This window comes from Sphaerodactylus townsendi, linkage group LG14 (genome assembly GCF_021028975.2).
Source record: "Sphaerodactylus townsendi isolate TG3544 linkage group LG14, MPM_Stown_v2.3, whole genome shotgun sequence".
Taxonomy (NCBI): domain Eukaryota; kingdom Metazoa; phylum Chordata; class Lepidosauria; order Squamata; family Sphaerodactylidae; genus Sphaerodactylus; species Sphaerodactylus townsendi.
The window spans coordinates 44616103-44635316 of NC_059438.1; the positions used below are offsets into that span (position 1 = coordinate 44616103).

A 19214-nucleotide genomic window follows, 5' to 3' on the forward strand; every position below is an offset into this window, starting at 1 on the left:
GACTTCTTTCGCGTTGCTGTTCCCGGTCCCTCTGCAGGGTTTTGGCGCTCTTGCTGCGTAACTGTGCCCGTTCCTTCCTCCCATAGCTACTTAAGCGCTTCACGAGGTTTCCATGCAGCTTGGGCATCTCGGTCGCCCTACTTCACATACATCCCAGTCTTCTCTCGATGGGAGAGGGAAACCCGGTCCGGCTGGGAATGCAGGCTTTCTTCAGACTCTTCGTCCATCCAGGAAGGCGAAAGCCCCTCGAAGGAGACTTACCGTGAGCCCGCCCGTAGGCCACCGGTGGCTCCTCGAGGAGGCACTCCTCAGGATCGCGATGCAGCCCGGACCCGGGGATGGGGGGGGGGAGTCCGATTGGGGAACGCGTGCACGGGATACCCCTCCCAATTCCAGGTTGAGTCCGGTGTCGCTTTGGGCCGGGCCCCGCAGTGCTGTTATTACCCACGGTGTGTAGTTCCTTGGGAGCATCACTCAAAATACTGAGAGTCCAGGAATCGATTCAATGGACTCCTGGGTTGCCGCAAGATGAAAGGTGGTCAAAGCCCAGTCTCCTCCCATGCGACAGGTTGCATCTGAGGGTTTGTAATCCACCTAAAACGGGTAGAAATCCGATCCACAGGCGCTCGATCCATGGACAGCGCCCCAAGCGCACTCATGGAAGTCCCCATCGTCGTCGTAAAATCCCGTCCCTCGTTCCAACTGTGGCGGAGTAAAAGGAAGACTTCTCGTAAGCTGATACGCAGGGACGCAGAAAGAGCCACCAGCGAGGCCCGTTCAAGCCCTGCTCGGTCTCCTCCAGATCCAGAAGGGAAAGGTCGAGACCCTCTTTGGGAGCTACCGCGACAGCTTCGCCAGTAACATTCAACCTCTCCATGCGCCAAGACAAGAGGTCCACTGCACAAGAATAACATAGATGAATTAGGTTTCCTGCCACAATGTAAAGGAATTCCTATAGACGGCATGAAATAAAAGGGCTTTGGGAGTAAAAAAGTCCAGCTTTATTAAGACATCTTTAGAAAGCTCAAGTACCGCGCGAGTGGCAGGAATGACACTTCCCCGCCATGAAGCGCACAGGTTATAATGCCATTCACCCCATCCCCTTCCTGCTTCCATGGGAGACGGAGACTTCATCTCCCGCGCAAAGATAAAGTCTCCGCCGATGCAATCTGGCCCATCGCCGGGCTGTGGGAGATGCACTCAAAGGTTACACTTCACCATCAACACCATTGAATCCTTTACAGTGTGCTTACTTATCAAAAAAGTTTTCAGGTCTCAAACTGAATTGGACAGTAGGGGATAAAGAGACTGCAGCCATCAAAGCAGCACTGAGCACTTGGCGCCATTGGTTGGAAGGTGCCAAACACCCATTTCAGGTCTGGTCCGATCACAAAAATCTGGCAGCCCTTCCACCCCCCTCAAAATGTCCGCGAAACAGTTACATTGGGCGGATTTCTTCTCCAGATTCTCCTTCACAGTTCATTTTTTCCCTGGTAAAAGCAACAAACTGGCTGATGCGCCTGTCACCGTCTCCCAGGGGAAGGGGAGGCTTCGCTACGGAGCTATCCCACGCACTCCATTCTCACCCCCCCTCCCAATTGGGGTTGGCTGTCACCCGCCTCCCAGGTCTCCGCTTCTCTGCCCTCCAGCCGTTCAGGACATCACATCTCCCCTTCCTGCAACAATTCATGGAGGCGGGGCTCCAAGATCTGCCAGCAGAGGAATTTGACTCACAGCTACGTTTAGAGGATGGTGTTTGGAAAAGGGGGGGTGTGCTGAATGCGTTCCGGCCTCAGCACTTCGCGGAAGCAGAGTTCCTCCGCTGACGTGTCATGATGCTCGTCAGGCAGGACACTTTGGGTTCCCTAAAGACTTTACATTTGTGCACGTCGTCAGTTTTGGTGGGGGCTCAATGCGCAAAGACATTGGTAGACTTATATCAAGGGGTGTTCGGGTCTGTTAGCTGGAAGCCAAATCAATACCCGGAAGAAGCCCCAAGGACTGTTGCAACCCCTCCCGTTGCTGTATCTCGACCCTGGCAGAGTCATCTCCCAATGGATTTCATCACAGACCTGCCGGAAAGCCATGGTAACACCATGTTTTATGGGTGGTGGTGGGATCTTTTTTCTCCAAGCGAGGCACATTTCATTCCTTGCACTACCATCCCATCCATCCCAAATTGGCCCGGTTGTTTATTCAACATATCTACGTCTGCATTCCTCTCCTGACAAGGTGGTATCCGACCGCGGGCCCCAATTCATTTCTAAGTTTTGGAAGGCGTTCCTGGAGTTGTTGGGGAGCAACCCGGTGCCGCCTCTACCACGTTCAAAGTGACGGTCAGTCGGAAAGGACCAACAGAACGCTAGAACAATATTTATGTTGTTACACCAACTATCATCAGGACAATTGGTGCGAGTTGCTCCCTTTTGCAGAGTATGCTTATAATAATGCAATTCATAGCAGCACCAAGAAAACCCCGTTCGAAATTGTCTCTGGTCGGTCCTTTCCCCCCCTGCCCCAACTACCTACGGAAGCATTGCAACCTCCGGAATTCAATCAATGGATTTCTTCCCTAGCGGAGGGCTGGAAAACGGTACAGTCTTCCCTAGTACAAGCCCAAGAATCGCAAAAAACGCAGGCGGACAAACATCGCTCAGAGTTTCCCTTACGTGTTGGGGCATGGGTTTATTTATCGACCAAAAATCTTAGAGATGTACACAAGTACTCCAAACTTGGCAAGAAATTCGTGGGGCCCTTTCGGATTACAAAAGTGATTAATGATGTTACTGCCCGTTTAGAACTGCCTAACTCTTTAAGTAACATTCATCCCGTCTTTCATTCCAGCTTGCTCAAGGAGGCTCCCGCTTCCGATGTCTGGCACGGCCCTCCGGAGACACCCCCACCGGTTATAATTGATGGCCATAAGCATTACGAAATCGACGCTATCCTGGACTCCCGTTTTTCCCACAAACGTCTGCAGTATTTGGTTTCTTGGGTTGGGTATTCATCCGGCCATAATCAATGGATTTATGCTGAGAACATCGACGCCCCGTCATTAATTGATGCTTTTCATAAAGCCTTCCCTCATAAGCCGGGAGGGAAAGGGGGGGGCATTCTTAGGGGAAGCAGAGTGTAAAGATGCCGGTTGAGTTCGCCCTTCTGATTGCCGTCCGGCCTTGACAGAATTCCTTCGGCCGGGCGAGAAGCCAGATTCTGCTATAGTAACCTTGCTAGTGGCCTTATCGTAGATGTTTGAAACTAGCATTCCGTTCCCATGAGAATGAGACTGGGTGGTAAGGGGGGGGGGACGTTTATAACCTGTAGTTTAGGCGGGAGCGGGCAGTCTTGCCATCCCATGTATGTGTGCTTTCTGAAGTGTCTGAATAAACGGATTTTGAACCAATGCCTTTTATTTCTGCTTCTTTCGGAATTCCTTACAATAAACAGGCCTCCCGACATTCCACTCCCTCTAGGGCCCTCCCCCCGGCTTGCTTGGGCAGCATCGATGAAAAGCTCTAACGAGGCGGGGGGCTTTAACATTTTCAGCAAAGATCCATTCATTCTGCCCAGGTAAACAACCTTTTCAAGAGACCAAATACTGCAAGCGGTTCCGATAGATGCGAGAATCAAGAATGTCAGAAAGTTCATAATGTCTAGTCCCATTAATCAGAACCGGAGGAGGAACCATCATATTGGGATGCGAGACACCGGGTGAGCTCATCTTCAGTAAGCTGCAATGAAACACAGGGTGTATTTTATGCAATGCATTAGGCAGATCCAGCTCAGCAGTCACCTTATTGATCACCCTGACAATCTTAAAGGGCCCTATATGCTTGGCACTTAGTTTTGAGGGCCTATGTATGCCCCGAAGGTTTTTTGTGGAGAGGTACACCATATCTACTACCACTAGAGGGAAGTCACGTCTGTGTTTATCAGCCTGTCGCTTGTAGGAGTCTCTAGCTTCTTGAAGTGCTTTTACAATCTGGGGCCATTGCTCAGCAACGGACTGCATCCAGTCCTTAAGTTCAGGTGCAGGAGCATCCCCCAAAGGAAGCATGGGCAAAGGAGGTGCTGAATGGCCATGAACCACCTCAAAAGGAGTCTTGCCTGTGCTGCTATGTACAGAGTTATTGTAGGCATATTCCGCATAGGGCAGGAGGTCAACCCAATCATCCTGCTGATAGTTCACATAACACCTTAGATACTGTTCCAAAGTCTGTTGAGATCTCTCACTATCTCCATCGGATGGGGGTGAAATGCTGAAGACACCCCATGTTCAATGCCCAACAACTTCATGAATGCCCTCCAAAAGCGGGAGACAAACTGGGCCCCCCTGTCCATGATTATTTTCTTGGGAGCAGAATGCAATCTATAAATATGCAGCATAAACAGTTCAGCCAGTTTCTGGGCAGTGGGAATGGAAGCACATGGAATAAAATGAGCCTGCTTAGAGAATAGATCAACCACAGTCCAAATCACCGTTTTGCCATGACTCAAAGGCAAGTCCGTAATAAAGTCCATTGAGATCACCTGCCAGGGCTCATTGGGCAAAGTAATATCCTGTAATGATCCATGGGGCTTTCCTGGAATTGTTTTCACCATAGCACAAACAGAGCATCCTTTAATATAAACCACAATGTCCCTACACATAGTCTTCCACCAAAACTGCCTGCGAAGCAAATGTAGTGTTTTCACAAAACCAAAATGACCGGCCGACTTGGAATCATGCCCCTGGTAGATTTGAGAACGCAACTGGAGCGGCACATACAGCAGCGAGCCACGGCACCAAACTCTGTCACGCAAGTTTAAATCATCACCGCCCTCAGGGACTGAGGATTTTCCAGCCTCCAAGAAGGCGGAGAGGAGGTGGCTGGGAGGAGCAACAGATGGCGGGGAATCTGCCTTTGCCTGCGATTGGGTAACAGCCAAGCTCAAGTGGGAGGGGGAGAGAATAGTGCAGGAGAATGAAGAATCCATCTTGCGCTCCTCCCCCTCTGGCAAGCAGGAAAGGGCGTCAGCCAAATGGTTGGTTTTGCCCGGGAAAAAATGCACTGTAAAACGAAAGCACGTGAAAAATTCTGCCCAATGCAGTTGTTTGGTGGAAAGCCGGCCTGGGGAGCAGAGAACAGCCAGATTTTTATGATCAGTCCAGACCTCGAAGGGGTGCTCCACTCCCTCTAAAAAATGCCTCCACACAGTAAGAGCAACTTTGATAGCACAGGTTTCCTTATCACCAACAGTCCAATTCAATGCCACACCCGAGAACTTGCGGGAGAGGTAAGCGCAGGGGTGAAGATGCCCATCCGCCCCCCACTGGAGCAAGGCAGCCCCCAGAGCTTTGTCCGAAGCATCAACATGGGCAACAAAAAGCAAAGAGGGGTTGGGGTGGGCAAGAACAGGTTCAGAGGTGAAAGCGGCCTTCAGGGAATCAAAAACAGCCTGGCAAGCGGGGCCCCAGGGTAGAGGAGCTCCAGGGTGGGAGGCCGCTGCGCCCCCCCCCCTTTCGTGCGCAGCAGGTCCGTCAGAGGGAGCGCCAGAGAGGAGAAGTGAGGAATGAAATCCCGGTAGAAATTAGCAAAACCTAGAAAGGACTGGAGTTGTTTGCAAGTTCTAGGAGGAGCCCAAGCCATAACATCAGCCACCTTGGCTGGGTCCATTTCCAAACCAGCAGCAGAGATGCGGTAGCCCAGAAAATCCAACTGAGGCTTATGAAAAGCACATTTAGAGAGCTTTACATACAGGGAATTTGCTAACAACTGGGACAAGACCTCATGAACAAGGGCAATGTGAGACTGTTCATCTTTGGAATAAATCAGGACATCATCCAAATAAACAACAACGCCTTTAAACAACAAATCATCCAAAATTCCATTCATTAGGCTTTGAAACACTGTGAGGCCAAACGGCATAATTAAATATTCATATTGTCCATAACGAGTATTAAAGGCAGTCAAATGTTCATGGCCCTCAGCCATCCGCACTCGGTAATAAGCCTCGCGTAAGTCCAACTTCATAAAAATGCGACCGGAACCAAGATTGGCAAGTAAATCCTTTATAAGGGGCAACGGGTACTTGTTAGAGGCAGAAACCACGTTGAGACCTCTGTAATCAGTGCAAAGCTGTAAAGAACCCTTCTTCTTCTTTACAAACGGTACCGGGGCTGCTAAACTGCTCCGCGCCCTCCAGATGAACCCACGCACCAAATTCTTATCCAAGAATGCCCGCAGTTCAGCATCCTCAGCAGGGCTCATGGGGTAAAGTCGTCCCTTCAGCAGCTTACAGAGCACAGAATCTGGGGAATTTTTTTGGGTGACTGTGAGGGGCGCAGTTTTAGAGTTATTGTCACCAAAATTTCAGGGTATCATACTAGTACTTTCCTTATGATACTCTCCAAATTTGGTGACGTTTGGTTCAGGGGTCCAAAGTTATGGACCTTCAAAAGTGTAGCCCCCATCTCCTGTTAGCTCCCATTGGAAATGATGGGGGATTGGGGCACCCCTTTTGAGGATCAATAACTTCCCCCCTGAACCAACCTTCATCAAACTTGGGGAGAATCATCAGGACAGTCTCCGGATGATATTCTGAAAGTTTGGTGCTGCTAGCTTTAAAAATGCACCCCCTGCAGGCCAAAACGTGTAAAAACATCAAAAAAATAAAAAATAAAACTGACCCGAATTTTTTGGATTTACCCAAATTTTCGGGCGTATCTGAATTGGCTATGATTTGGATTCGGGCATACAAATCATTTTATGCCCCAAAACATCCAAATCCGAATTTTACTGAATTTTTTTGATATCGACCAACTTTAGTAATGGGGGACTGCCATCCATTTGATCAAACTGAATAGTCTCCGTTAATAAAACAGGCCGCAGACCAAGGGCTTCCACTGAGCGGGGGTGTATTAAACAATGAGAGCAGCCGGTGTCAACTAGGGCTTGAACCATTAATTTTGGGCACCCAGGCCCGTTAGTCAGAACAAGGGGCAGAATGATGGCATCACTCACCTGTTCCGGTTTGGGAGGCTCCCAGGGGATCGGCTGCTCCCCTCCATCAGCATGGGGATCCGCTGCACGGGCACCCCCTTTCGGCGGCAGCTTTAACGACTTGGCTGGTTTGGCCACCGGGGTGGAAGTAGCTGGGGTTGAAGTGCTTTTGGCAGGGCAAGATGCAGCGATGTGGCCCTCCCCGCCGCAATGCAGGCAAAGATTTTAGGCAGCGGCGGTGGGGGGCGTTTTCTTCCAGTGAGATCCGGCGCTTGGAAGAAGCAGGGCGCACAGGCCTGGAACTCAGGGTGCCTCCCTGATGCGGCTGGGCAAGTGGGGATCGACCGGCTGGAGGCATTGCAAAACAAAGAATCTTGGGCAAATTTCTTGGGGTGCCAGTCAGGGGTGTATTTTTAAATCTAGTGACACCAAAATTTCAGGGTATCACCTGTTAACTATTGTTATGATACCACCCAAGTTTGGTGAAGTTACGTTCAGGGGGGCCAGAGTTATGGACCCTCAAATGGGTAGCCCCCATCTCCTGTTAGCTCCCTTTGGAACCATTGGGGGATGGGGCACCCCCTTTAGGGGTCCATAACTTTGGCCCCCCCTGAACAAAATCTCACCAAACCTGGTTCGTATCATCAGGACAGTCTTCGGATGACAGACTAATTTTGGTACTGCTAGCTTTAAAAATGCGCCCCGTGCAGGTCAAAAAACACCAAAAATACCCCAAAAGTAGGAATACCTTGCATTTGGATTTGTTCATATTTGGGCAGGACATATTCGGACAATTTTTGTCCGAATTTTTGTCCGAATATGCCCAATTTCGGACAATTTGGTGAAGTTAGGTTCTGGGGGGCCAGAGTTATGGACTCTCAAACGGGTAGTCCCCATCTCCTGTTAGCTCCCATTGGAAACATTGGGGGATGGGGCACCCCCTTTAGGGGTCCATAACTTTGGACCGCTTGAACCTAACCTCATCAAATTTGGGTGGTAAACAGGGGCTTTCTCTTTTTTCTCCTTGTCCTGGGGCTGCTGATTGGTGGAGGCTGCTGAGGCTGCTGATTGGTGGGGCTGCTGAGAGGTGGGGCTTCTCAAATTTTAAAATCTTTTCAGTTAGTCTCTGGAACCAGCAGAGAAGAGTAGCAGTGGAGAAAAAGAGTGGGCCAGAAAGGGCTGAGTGAACTCTGGTTTTTCTTTTCAGCGGGCTTTTCTCAAAGCCACATCTCTTAAACAGTGTATTTTAAACAGGGGTTTTCTCTTTTTTTCCTCCTTGTCCTGGGGCTGCTGATTGGTGGGGCTGCTGAGAGGTGGGGCTTCTCAAATTTTTAAATCTTTTCAGGTGTTTTACTAAATAAGAACGTATTTTAAGGGATAGTAGAAGGTACAGAAACCTTAAGGAGGCACTAATTAAAATCAGTATTTGAATATCTAAACAAAATTAGATATGAAGGCAGGAAGCCAACGGGGGGGGGGGCTTTCCAGTGTTTTGCACTGAGTGTCACATGTATGACTATCTGCCACTAGGACAGAAGTCGTGGTTGTGCCCTCTGCAATGAGCTCTTGGCACTCAAGGAACGTGTGCGTTCTCTTGAAGCCAAGGTGGCAGGCCTGGAGAAGCTGAGAGAGGCAGAGAGGGCAACAAACGAGGCTTTCAGGGACCTAACAGCCGGGTCCCACTCCCAAGGTGTGGAGAATGAGAGTCTGGGTGAATGGAGGTGTCTGGGTGAATGGAGAGTCTGGGTGAATGGAGAGTCTGGGTGAATGGAGAATGAGAGTCTGGGTGACGGAGGGTGCCAGTCTGAGGTGGTGGAAGATGCTCCCTTAGATGGGACCCCTTCCTTAGCTGGTGGTCAGATATCCTCTCGCACTGAGGATACCCCTCGGTGAGGTGGGGGGCTCCTTGTAGTGGGTGATTCGATCATTAGGAATATAGAGAGTTGGGTTTGTGAGAGGCGTGTTGACCACATGGTGACTTGCCTGCCTGGTGTGAAGGTTGTGGATGTCACGCTTTGTCTAGATAGGCTGTTAGACAGTGCTGGGGTGGAATCAGCAGTTGTGGTCCACTTTGGTACCAATGACATTGGGAAATATAGCCGGGAGGTTCTGGAAGCTAAATTTAGGCTGCTAGGAAACAGGTTAAAATCCAGGACCCCCAAGGTGGCATTCTCCGAAATGCTACCTGTTCCACGCGCAGGGCGAGCTAGGCAAGCGGAGATACAGGGTCTCAATGCATGGATGAGAAGGTGGTGTAAGGCAGAGGGTTTCAGATTTCTCAGAACCTTTTGGGACAAGGCAGGCCTGTACAAAAGAGACGGGCTTCATCTTAACCAAAGAGGAACCAGGCTGCTGGCGCTCAACATTAAAAAGGTGGCAGAACAGCTTTTAAACTGATCCTTGGGGGAAAGCCGACAGGAGCTGAGGTGACTTCGGTTCGGAATACAGTATCTATGGGGATGCAGACAGAGAGGGAGGTTTTTCTAAATGAACCACATACAAGCGAGGAACATAGCAATGTGATAAGTGATAGTGTCTACAAAAGGTTGGAGGGCAAAACACATAAATCCCAGGTTAGGGACAGAGACAGAGTATAAAGGTGTCTCTAAGCTAATAGTAGAAGCCTTCGACTTAAAATGGGGGAGCTGGAGTACAGAGTTTTGAAGGAGGACTTTGATATAGTGGGCATCACAGAGACATGGTGGAATGAGGAGAACTAGTGGGATGGTGTTATCCCAGGTTACAGGCTCTACAGGAAGGATAGGACAGGGCATATTGGGGGTGGGGTTGCCCTCTACGTCAAAGAGAGCATAGTGTCACATAAAATAGACAATGCAGGGGGAGCTGATTCCTCTACAGAAGCACTATGGATATCAATACCAGGGGTGAAGCATAGTTTAACATTAGGAGTATATTATCGTCCCCCTGACCAAAGCGCACAAGAGGATTCTGAGATGGAAAAAGAAATTAGAGAGGCCAACAAAAGCAAAAATGTAGTGGCAATGGGCAATTTTAACTATCCCCACATAAACTGGAAAAATGCATGTTCAGGTCATAGTAAGGAGAGAGCATTCCTGGATATGCTAAATGACTGTGGCTTAGAGCAGATGGTTGTGGAACCAACCAGGGGAGAGGTGATCCTAGATCTAATTCTATGTGGGATCCAGGACCTGGTGTGGGAAGTCAGTGTTGTTGAGCCGTAGGGAACAGCAACCACAATGCTGTCAGATTCAGTATCTCTGCATGCGAACAAGTGACAACTACTAATGTAGTTACATTTGCCTACAGAAAGGGAAATTTCTCAAAGATGAGGGGGATAGTGCGCCGGAAGCTAAAAGGGAAAATCAAGAGAGTCACAACTGTCCAAGATGCTTGGAGGTTATTTAAAAACACAGTAATAAAAGCTCAGCTGGAATGTGTTCCGCAGGTTAGGAAAAGCAGCACCCAGTCCAAAAGAGAGCCATTATGGTTAACAAGGGAGGTTGAGGAAATTATCAGAAAAAAGAAGATGTCTTTTAGAAAATGGAAGTCCAACTTGACTGATGAAGAATACCAGAGGGAACACAAATGGTGGCAAAAGAGAAGCAAGTTAGCTGTAAGGGAGGCAAAAAAGGGTTATGAGGAACGCATGGCTGCGAACATCAAGACCAGCAACAAACAGTTCTTCAAGTACATCAAAAGTAGGAAGCCAGCTAGGGAAGCAGTAGGCCCATTAGATGATAAAGGAACAAAAGGTGTGCTAAAAGATGATAGGGAGATTGCAGAGAAGCTAAATGAATTCTTTGCATCTGTCTTCACCCAAGAGGAGGTGAGTGGGCTAAGAAATGGCAAAAAATCCAAACTTCACATACATGCTACAGGGGTCAGCGCTATCAGTCACAGACCAGGAAAGGGATTTGGGTGTCTTAGTTGATAGTTCCATGGGAATGTCAACTCAATGCATGGCAGCTGTGAAAAAGGCAAACTCTATGCTGGGGATCATTAGGAAAGGAGTTGATAATCAAACTGCAAAGATTGTTATGCCCTTATATAAAGCAGTGGTGCGACCACACTTGGAGTACTGTGTTCAGTTCTGGTCGCCACATCTGAAAAAGGATATCGAAGAGATAGAAAAAGTGCAGAGAAGGGCAATAAGGATGATTGAGGGATTGGAGCACCTTCCTTATGAGGAGAGGCTGCAGCGTTTGGGACTCTTTAGTTTGGAGAGGAGACGTCTGAGGGGGGATATGATTAAAGTCTATAAAATTATGCATGAGGTAGAAAATGTTGACAGAGAGAAATTTTTCTCCCTTTCTCACAATACTAGAACCAGGGGGCATTCATTGAAAATGCTGGGGGGAAGAATTAGGACTAATAAAAGGAACCACTTCTTCACGCGACACGTGATTGGTGTTTGGAATATGCTGCCACAGGAGGTGGTGATGGCCACGAACCTGGATAGCTTTAAAAAGGGCTTGTACAGATTTATGGAGGAGAAGTTGATCTATGGCTACCAATCTTGATCCTCCTTGATCTCAGATTGCAATTGGGAGCAGCAGCAGCCGCAGAAGGCCATTGCTTTCACATCCTGCATGTGAGCTCCAAAGGCACCTGGTGGGGCACTGCGAATAGCAGAGTGCTGGACTAGATGCTCTGGTCTGATCCAGCAGGATGGACTCTTGTTCTTATGTTCTTATGTACTCTTCCATCTCCATGGGGCTTGTTCAGAGAAACTTCCCCCTGGACCATGCTGTGGCTGAACACTCTTTGGTTTCAGGTTACATCCAGGAATGTGCTGAGAGCTCTCCTGTGGATTATTTTTGGTACCGGCAGACATTGAACATTACCTCTTCCATTGACGATTCTGGAACAGTCCAGTGGTGGCTGCTCTTGTGCTTGCTGTGTGCCTGGGCAGTGCTGTACGTGTGCACAATCAGAGGCATTGAAACAACAGGAAAGGTACTCATTTTCGGGGGGGGGGATGGGGTAGGCCTGCTCCTCATGTTTTCTTTCTGGACTTTTGGAACAGCTCCTGCAAAGTGCTCAGCGCCAGTGTGGCTGGTGGGGTCTGGCTCTGTTTGCTCATGGTGGCACCAACTAGAGCTAGCAATTCTGAGTCAGGAAATTCCTATGGATTTGGGAGTTTGAGTAGGGGAGGATCTCAGTGGAATGTAATGTCCCTCTTCGTAGGTCATGGATTCCAGACCTTTTACCATTTTGGCTGCCCTCCTCTGGACATGTTCTGGCTGGTCCTTCTTAACTGTGGTGCCCAGAACTGAACAGAGTAGTCTAGGGGAGGTCCAGGGGCCGATTTGTCACATGTCCCCGGGCGCATTCTATCCTGTCACAGTCATAATACCAAAAAATCCCTTTTTATTGTTTTTAAAATCTTTCAAGTCTGAGCTCATTGTGAGCTTGGGCTTTTCTGACTTTCTCCTTACATGCCTTGGATATTTGTTTGAATTCCCCTTTTCCATTTCTTGTAAATGTCCATTTTATATCTCAGCTCACTTGAGTGTTCTTTAGAATTCCATCCTGGTTTCTTTAGACACCTCCCATTTTTCCTCCTCATTGGAACTGTTTGAAATTGTGCCTTCAAGGTCTCACTTTTTAGAAACTCCCATCCAACGTGTACTCCCTTCTCTTTTAGTATTTAGTGCCCCCCCCCCCCCCCATGGCCTTTACATCAGTGCCTTTGCCATCTGGGGTTTGCTGATCTTCCCCCTGAAAGAGGGTTTGGAAATGGATCTGTCGGACGCCATTGCGTGTTAGTTTTAATCTTTCTACTAGTTTTTATTTTACTGCTGCTTTTAATGGTTTTAGTTATTTTACTTGTATACGTGCATTTTTATCTGTATATGTGCATTGTATTGTACACCGCCCAGAGCCCTACGGGGATGGGGCGGTATAATAAATCGAAAATAAATAAATAAATAAATAAATATTCTTAACCATGGGACCACACCCAGTAGTTTCTTAAGCTTACTGAAATTAGCTATCTTAAAATCTACAATGTGTGTCCGACTAGACTTGGCATCCCCTTTCCATTGTATAACGAAGTCCAGGAGAACGTGGTCACTCCCACCTAAGGATCCTACCACTTCCACCCTGTTAATCAGGTTATCATTATTGGTTAGGAGCAGATCTAAAATAGCCAATCCCCTTGTAGCCTCATCCACCTACTGGACCATGAAATTGTGTGCAAGGCAAGTGAGGAAATTGTTGTCTTGGCAGAGTGACTCCCAGCAAATATCAGGATGACTGAATTACTACTACTTCTTTCCTTTCTGAAAGTTGGGTCATCTGCTCCAGGAAGGCATCATCCAACTCTTCAGTCTGGCTTGGGTGTCTGTAATAGACCCCCCACAATGAGAGCACTGGTTTTCCCCGCTCCCTTAATTTTTGCCCAGGTGCTCTCAACCTGGTTCCCAGGATTTAAGTCGTGGACCTGCTCACAGGATTAAGAGGAAGGGATAACAGTGGACTTGACAAGCCTTCCCAGACTCTCTGGGACATCATGGATTTTTGCCCCAGGGAGATAGCACACCTCTCGATACATCTTGTCAGGCCTGCAAATTGCTGCTTCTTAGCATGGAGTCCCCGACTACCACCACCACACCTCTCCTCTGGGGTTTGTAGGTGACATTTCATAGAATCATAGAGTTGGAAGAGACCACAAGGGCCATCAAGTCCAATCCCCTGCCATGCAGGAAAACACAATCAAAGCACTCCCAACACATGTTCATCCAGCCTCTGTTTAAAATCTCCAAAGAAGGAGAGTCCACCACACTCCGAGGCAGTGAATTCCACTGTCGAACAGCCCTGACAGCCACTGCTCTATCACCAGCCCCCCCGAACAGCCCTGACAGCCACTGTCGAACAGCCCTGACAGCCAGAGAAACACGCTTGCTCCCTCTTCGACATGGCTTGCACCCTCTGTCACTTGTGCATTCTCTGAGAGCTGAGTCTGTTCCTTATCCTCATGTGGAGTTTTGGGAAGCTGAGTAGTATAAAAGCAGGTCCTAACCCCTCCAGCAGTGCCCTAGTCTGCAATATGAGAATGACCTAGCTTAGGGGGGCATTTGTGAAAATTACTGGAGATATGTGAATACTCCAAAGCACTGGCCAAAAACTGACTCGTCCCATGCATTATGTGCTAATTGGTTTAAGAGAGCAGTCCTTTGGAAAGTTACTGCAATTTAGTTCCATTGGTGTGATTTGGGGTTAGACTAGGACTGCATAGAATGACAGAGACAAAAGAGGTGGGCCTCTTCCTTGAGGAGCTTGCAACCCAGGAGCGGAATTGCATCCCTTCTGAGCCCTCTGACTTCAGTGCATGCAGAAGACTGCTTGGGATGGCCCTGCAATGTCTACAAAGGGCGAGGGGGGAAAGGACAAGAGAAGTGAGGTTAAGAGGAGGTGACTATGCTGATTGTGGTTGTTCAGTTGCATACATTCTTCCTCCAGGCTGTCTACATAACATCCACCCTCCCGTACGTCGTGCTCACCATTTTCCTGATCCGTGGCCTGACACTGAAAGGATCAGTCAGTGGGATTGTGTACCTGTTTACACCTAATGTAAGCTGGATTCTTTTGTCTTTTACTGGAACCGTTAACAGAATGTTTGTGATATTCATAAACAGAGGAAAGTTTCTGGCAGTTTCTTTCTGTTCTAGGTATGATATTCAGAACCAGATCTACAGCTGGATTTGAGTCCAGTAGCACTTTGGAGGCCAACAAGAGATTTTGAGAGTCAAAGTTCTCTTCATCAGATACAGCAAAGGAAACGTCTCTTGAAAGCGCCGACCCCCAAAATCTATTAGTCTCTAAGGTGCTTCTGGACTCAGATCCAGCTGCTCTATGACAGACTGGCGGGGCTGCCTTTTGAAAGTGCAGCCAGATCTGTGATATTCATAACCAGAGGGAAGATTCCTGTCCTCTTTATGCTATTTCTCTTCTGGCAACCAGTAAGCCTTTGACAAAGAAAGTGTTTCTGGAAAGTGTTTCTGGAGCTGATTTTATGCCCACGTATCCCTTGGCCTTGACTGCCTGCCCAGACTGTGCCTGTCTTACCCCACTGGCTGTCTATGTGAGGCTTTCTTGACTATACAGATAGGACAGACCCAGGGGGATGCAATCCTATATTAGGCTGTTTCCCATTGTGATGGAAAGTTCTACAAAGTCACAGCTGACTTATGGCAATCCCTCATGGGGTTTTCAAGGCAAGAAGAGTTGGGTTTTATACCTTGCTTTTATATACCTTCAAGGAGCCTCAAAGTGGCTGACGATCGCCTTCCCTTCCCCTTCCCACAACAGACACCCTGTGAGATAGGAGGGGTTGAGAGAGATCTGGGAGAACTGTGACTAGCTCAAGAGTAGGCTCCACGTAGAACAGTGGAGGGAATGGAACCCGGTTCTCCAGATTGGAATCCACCACACTGCAGCACACGGGCTCAGAAGAGGTGCCTTGCCATCACTTGCCTTTTAGTAGCAGCCCTGGACTTCTTTGGCGGTCTCCCCTCCAAGCACTGACCAGGGCTGACTCTGCTTAGCTTGTGAGATCTGCCAAGGTCAGGCTAGCCTGACCCAGCTCGGCCCAGAGCACTTCCTCCTTCACTATAAATCAGGCATTAGGATGGTAATGCCTGTGGACTACCAAGTTTTCAGCATACCTGGCCAGGCACGATGGTTTCCACCCACTATAGCATTTCCTGTTTTTATTTATTTCTGCCAACCCTGCCCCCAAGCAGATTAGACAGAAATCAATAGAGTTCCCAAATCAAAATGGGAGACAAGAAGCTTGTCATACTCGGCTATTTTTGTCTACACACTCATTCCCATAAATTTGCAGGCAAACCTTGTCCTGGACTTCAGATCTGTCTCTTTGATAGCAGGCCCATTGTTCTTGGGAAGTAAATGCTGCTTTTTTTGGTTTGTTTTTGAACCTCTGTGTACAGAAAGCTTTCTGGTGCACCAGCAATTTAAGCAGTCACTGCATTCCAGTTGCTTAAGTGAACAGCTTGCATATTCAGAGTTGCAGTTTCCGTTATGATTTGTTTCTGGGCACTTTCACACATGCAGAATAATGCACTTTCAATCCACTTTGCAGTTACTGTGCAGCTATTCTGCATAGTAAAATCCACTTGCAAACAATTGTTAAAGTGCATTGAAAGTGGATTGAAATTGCATTATTCTGCATGTGCAAAAGTGCCCTCTGTTAACCTGTGAAGTTACCTAAGTTAACAATTCCATCCCTCCTTTTATTCAGGTTACTGAACTGGGTAACCCGGTCACTTGGCTAGATGCTGGCGCTCAAGTATTCTATTCATTCTCTCTCGCCTTTGGTGGCCTCATCTCATTCTCAAGTTATAATTCAATTCAGTAAGTTTCTGTAATGAATTCTATTTTAGTCCATCATTTTACATTTTGTGATATTAAATGTCTTGCACATGAGGGTCCATAAACAAAATTACATATCCAATTAGAGTGTCTTAATGGTTCTTCACCAAAAGAGATCTACAGGGGTCTAATGAAATTTCATTCCAGGTTAAGCTTTTGTGAACTAGAACCTGAAAGAAGGGAGTTTCTTTAAGGCAGCATAAGACCTTCTGTAAAAGATTAGCATGACCGCTTCCCTCTGGAATTACTATCTTGAGTAAAAGGAAATATGAAGAGCAAAACAAAGTAGCTAAAAGCAGAGGTCTTGAGGAGGAGGAGGAGTTGGTTTGTATGCCCCCCTTTTTGTGTACTGTAAGGAGTCTCAAAGCAGCTTACAATTGCCTTCCCTTCCCTTCCCCACAGCAGACTCCTTGTGAGGCAGGTGGGCCTGAGACAGTTCTGAAAGAACCAGGACTGGCCCAAGGTCACCCAGGAGACTTCATGAGGAGGGGTGGGGAAACAAACCCAGTTCACCATTTCACCCTACTGGTGTCAGAATCCCAAAAACTGAAACAAACTAATGTATAAGAACAGAAGTTTATTGAGTATTGAGGATCTTCTCTGGTCATGCCAGAACTGAGGTTGCACCCCCCCTCCTCATAAAGCGCGCCCAAAAGGAACTGTGAAAGAGATAACAGTTGAGACGGCCAGGCACTGACCTTGAGCAGCACCTGGTACAGTATAACATCATAAAGAAGACAGTTGAAAGTCAGTTAGAAATGCAATTAACCCATTCCTCTACCCCCAGCATGCAGAAAGCAGCAATAGCAAAATCCCCATAGTAACAGGCCTCCTGACACCTGGCCCTCTTGACTACCCATAAAGCTATTTTGTGGGGAGAGATGAGACCTTTAAGGATGAGAGCTTTTCCTGATCTTGGTCTTCAACACTGGGTGGCACATACTAGACACATTGCTCGTGCTAGCCAGAACTTTTCAAAACCTTGATGTACCACTGTACACATGTTCTCATGCAAATTTTGATTGGGAATAAAGTTTTAAGATATAAAAGTTGAAATCTTTGGAATTAACCTGTTTTGGTATTTCAATTTGCAGCAATAATTGTGAGAAGGATGCTGTGATTATCTCAATGATCAATGGCTTTACCTCCATCTATTCTGCCACTGTCATATACTCAATCATTGGGTTCAGAGCAACAGAGAGATACGACGACTGCTTTAGCCAGTAGGTTGCTTTTCTACTTTATACATTTGTGGTAATTGTTATTTTTTCATCACGAATGTAGTCCCCCCCCCCCCCCCCCCCACCTGCACCTCTCTGGATTCATGGAATCCTCTCTCTGCTCTAAGAGATGACCTCTGCTGTCTGAGTTGGCAATGGCAGCCGTTCCTTTTCTTATCTGGGGAAGCAGGGAGTGTCTTGTGGTGTCCAACCCCATTCAGACAATAACTCGCTTGATGGGTTCAAGGATGTTATTGAAGTCATGAGAGTAACAGTGAAAGACAGTTCTGGCAAAAGGGCGCCAAAACTGTTGATAATATGTTGTAGCAAATACCTCCCCCCCATGTGAACCAAGACAGTAGCAAGAGTCCAGTCTGAGAGCTCGTCCCAGCCACAGAGCTCCAAGGCCAGAGAAACAGATAAGCACCTGCAAAAGCAAAAGCTCTCCCCAATAGTTCCCCCACCCAGCAAATGGCATCCTGACATTTCTGCCTCCCCTAGGGCCCTCCCCACGGTTTGCTTGGACAGGCATGATGAAAAGCTTTGATGTCGGGGGGGGGGGGGGCCCTCTGATGTCATCGGCATTCACCCACTCATTATGTCCAGGTTAAATACCCTTTCCAGGACACCAGATATTGCAAGTGGTTACGATAGATTCAAAAGTCCAGTACATCCTGAAGCTCAAAATGCTTGGCACCATCAATCAGAACTGGAGGTGGTAGAGATGGTGCCGGATGCCAGGCATTGGGGGAGGCGGCTTTCTTGAGCAGGCTGCAATGGAAAACAGGATGGATTTTGCGCAAAGCTTTAAGCAGGTCAAGCTGAGCAGTCACCTCATTAATCATACGAGTGACCCTAAAAGGGCCAATGTATTTATGTCCCAACTTGGTGAACTTATGTATGTCTCTGAGATTTTTTGTAGACAGGTAGATCATAACTCCCACCGCTAGGGCGAGGGGGCAGCAATGCTTGCCAGTGTAAGGAATTCCATAGAAGCAGAAATAAAAGGCTTTTTGGTGTAAAAGACCGTTTATTCAGACATCCTAGAAAGCTCACGTACACGACGTGGCAGGAATAAAGTCTCCCGCCAGAAGCACAGGTTATAACTCTGTCCATCCCATCCCCCCTCTCGGTTTCTCATGGGAACGGAGTTCTCATCTCTCTCGAAGAGATAAGGCCTCCATCAGAGTCTCCGCCGCAGATGCTGGCCCATCGCCCGGGTTATGGAATTCAGTCAAGGCCAGGCGGCTGTTCTGAACATCAACACCATTGAATCCTTTACAGCCAGCCTGTTTCTTTTGAGAATCCTTAGTTTTCTAGAGTGCTCGAATAATGGGATCCCAGCCATCTATATGCTGGATCCACTCCTGCAGTTCAGGAGGGTTGACAGTGATCTCACTGTGGGGGTCTATTACAGACCCCCAAGCCAGACTGAAGAATTGGATGAAGCCTTCCTGGAACAGATGACCAAGATTTCAGAAAGGAAAGAAGTAGTAGTAATGGGAGATTTCAATTATCCTGATATTTGTTGGGACTCTGCCAAGACTATCAGGTCCTACACATTTCTCACTTGCCTTGGAGACAATTTCATGGTCCAGAAGGTGGAAGAAGCAACAAGGGGATCAGCTATTTT

General features: G+C 47.8%; 1 protein-coding gene across 1 annotated transcript in view; it reads left to right on the plus strand.

The window, feature by feature from the left end:
- The first annotated feature begins 657 nt into the window (after positions 1 to 657).
- The window catches only part of LOC125443354 (sodium-dependent neutral amino acid transporter B(0)AT1-like), a 37612-nt gene continuing 19055 nt past the window's right edge, over positions 658 to 19214 (plus strand). The window contains exons 1-7 of the mRNA XM_048515378.1: positions 658 to 817; positions 4827 to 5025; positions 5199 to 5407; positions 11740 to 11921; positions 14430 to 14540; positions 16231 to 16343; positions 17456 to 17584. Coding sequence (XP_048371335.1) covers positions 658 to 817; positions 4827 to 5025; positions 5199 to 5407; positions 11740 to 11921; positions 14430 to 14540; positions 16231 to 16343; positions 17456 to 17584 — 1103 coding nt within the window. The remainder of the gene's footprint in view (positions 818 to 4826; positions 5026 to 5198; positions 5408 to 11739; positions 11922 to 14429; positions 14541 to 16230; positions 16344 to 17455; positions 17585 to 19214) is intronic.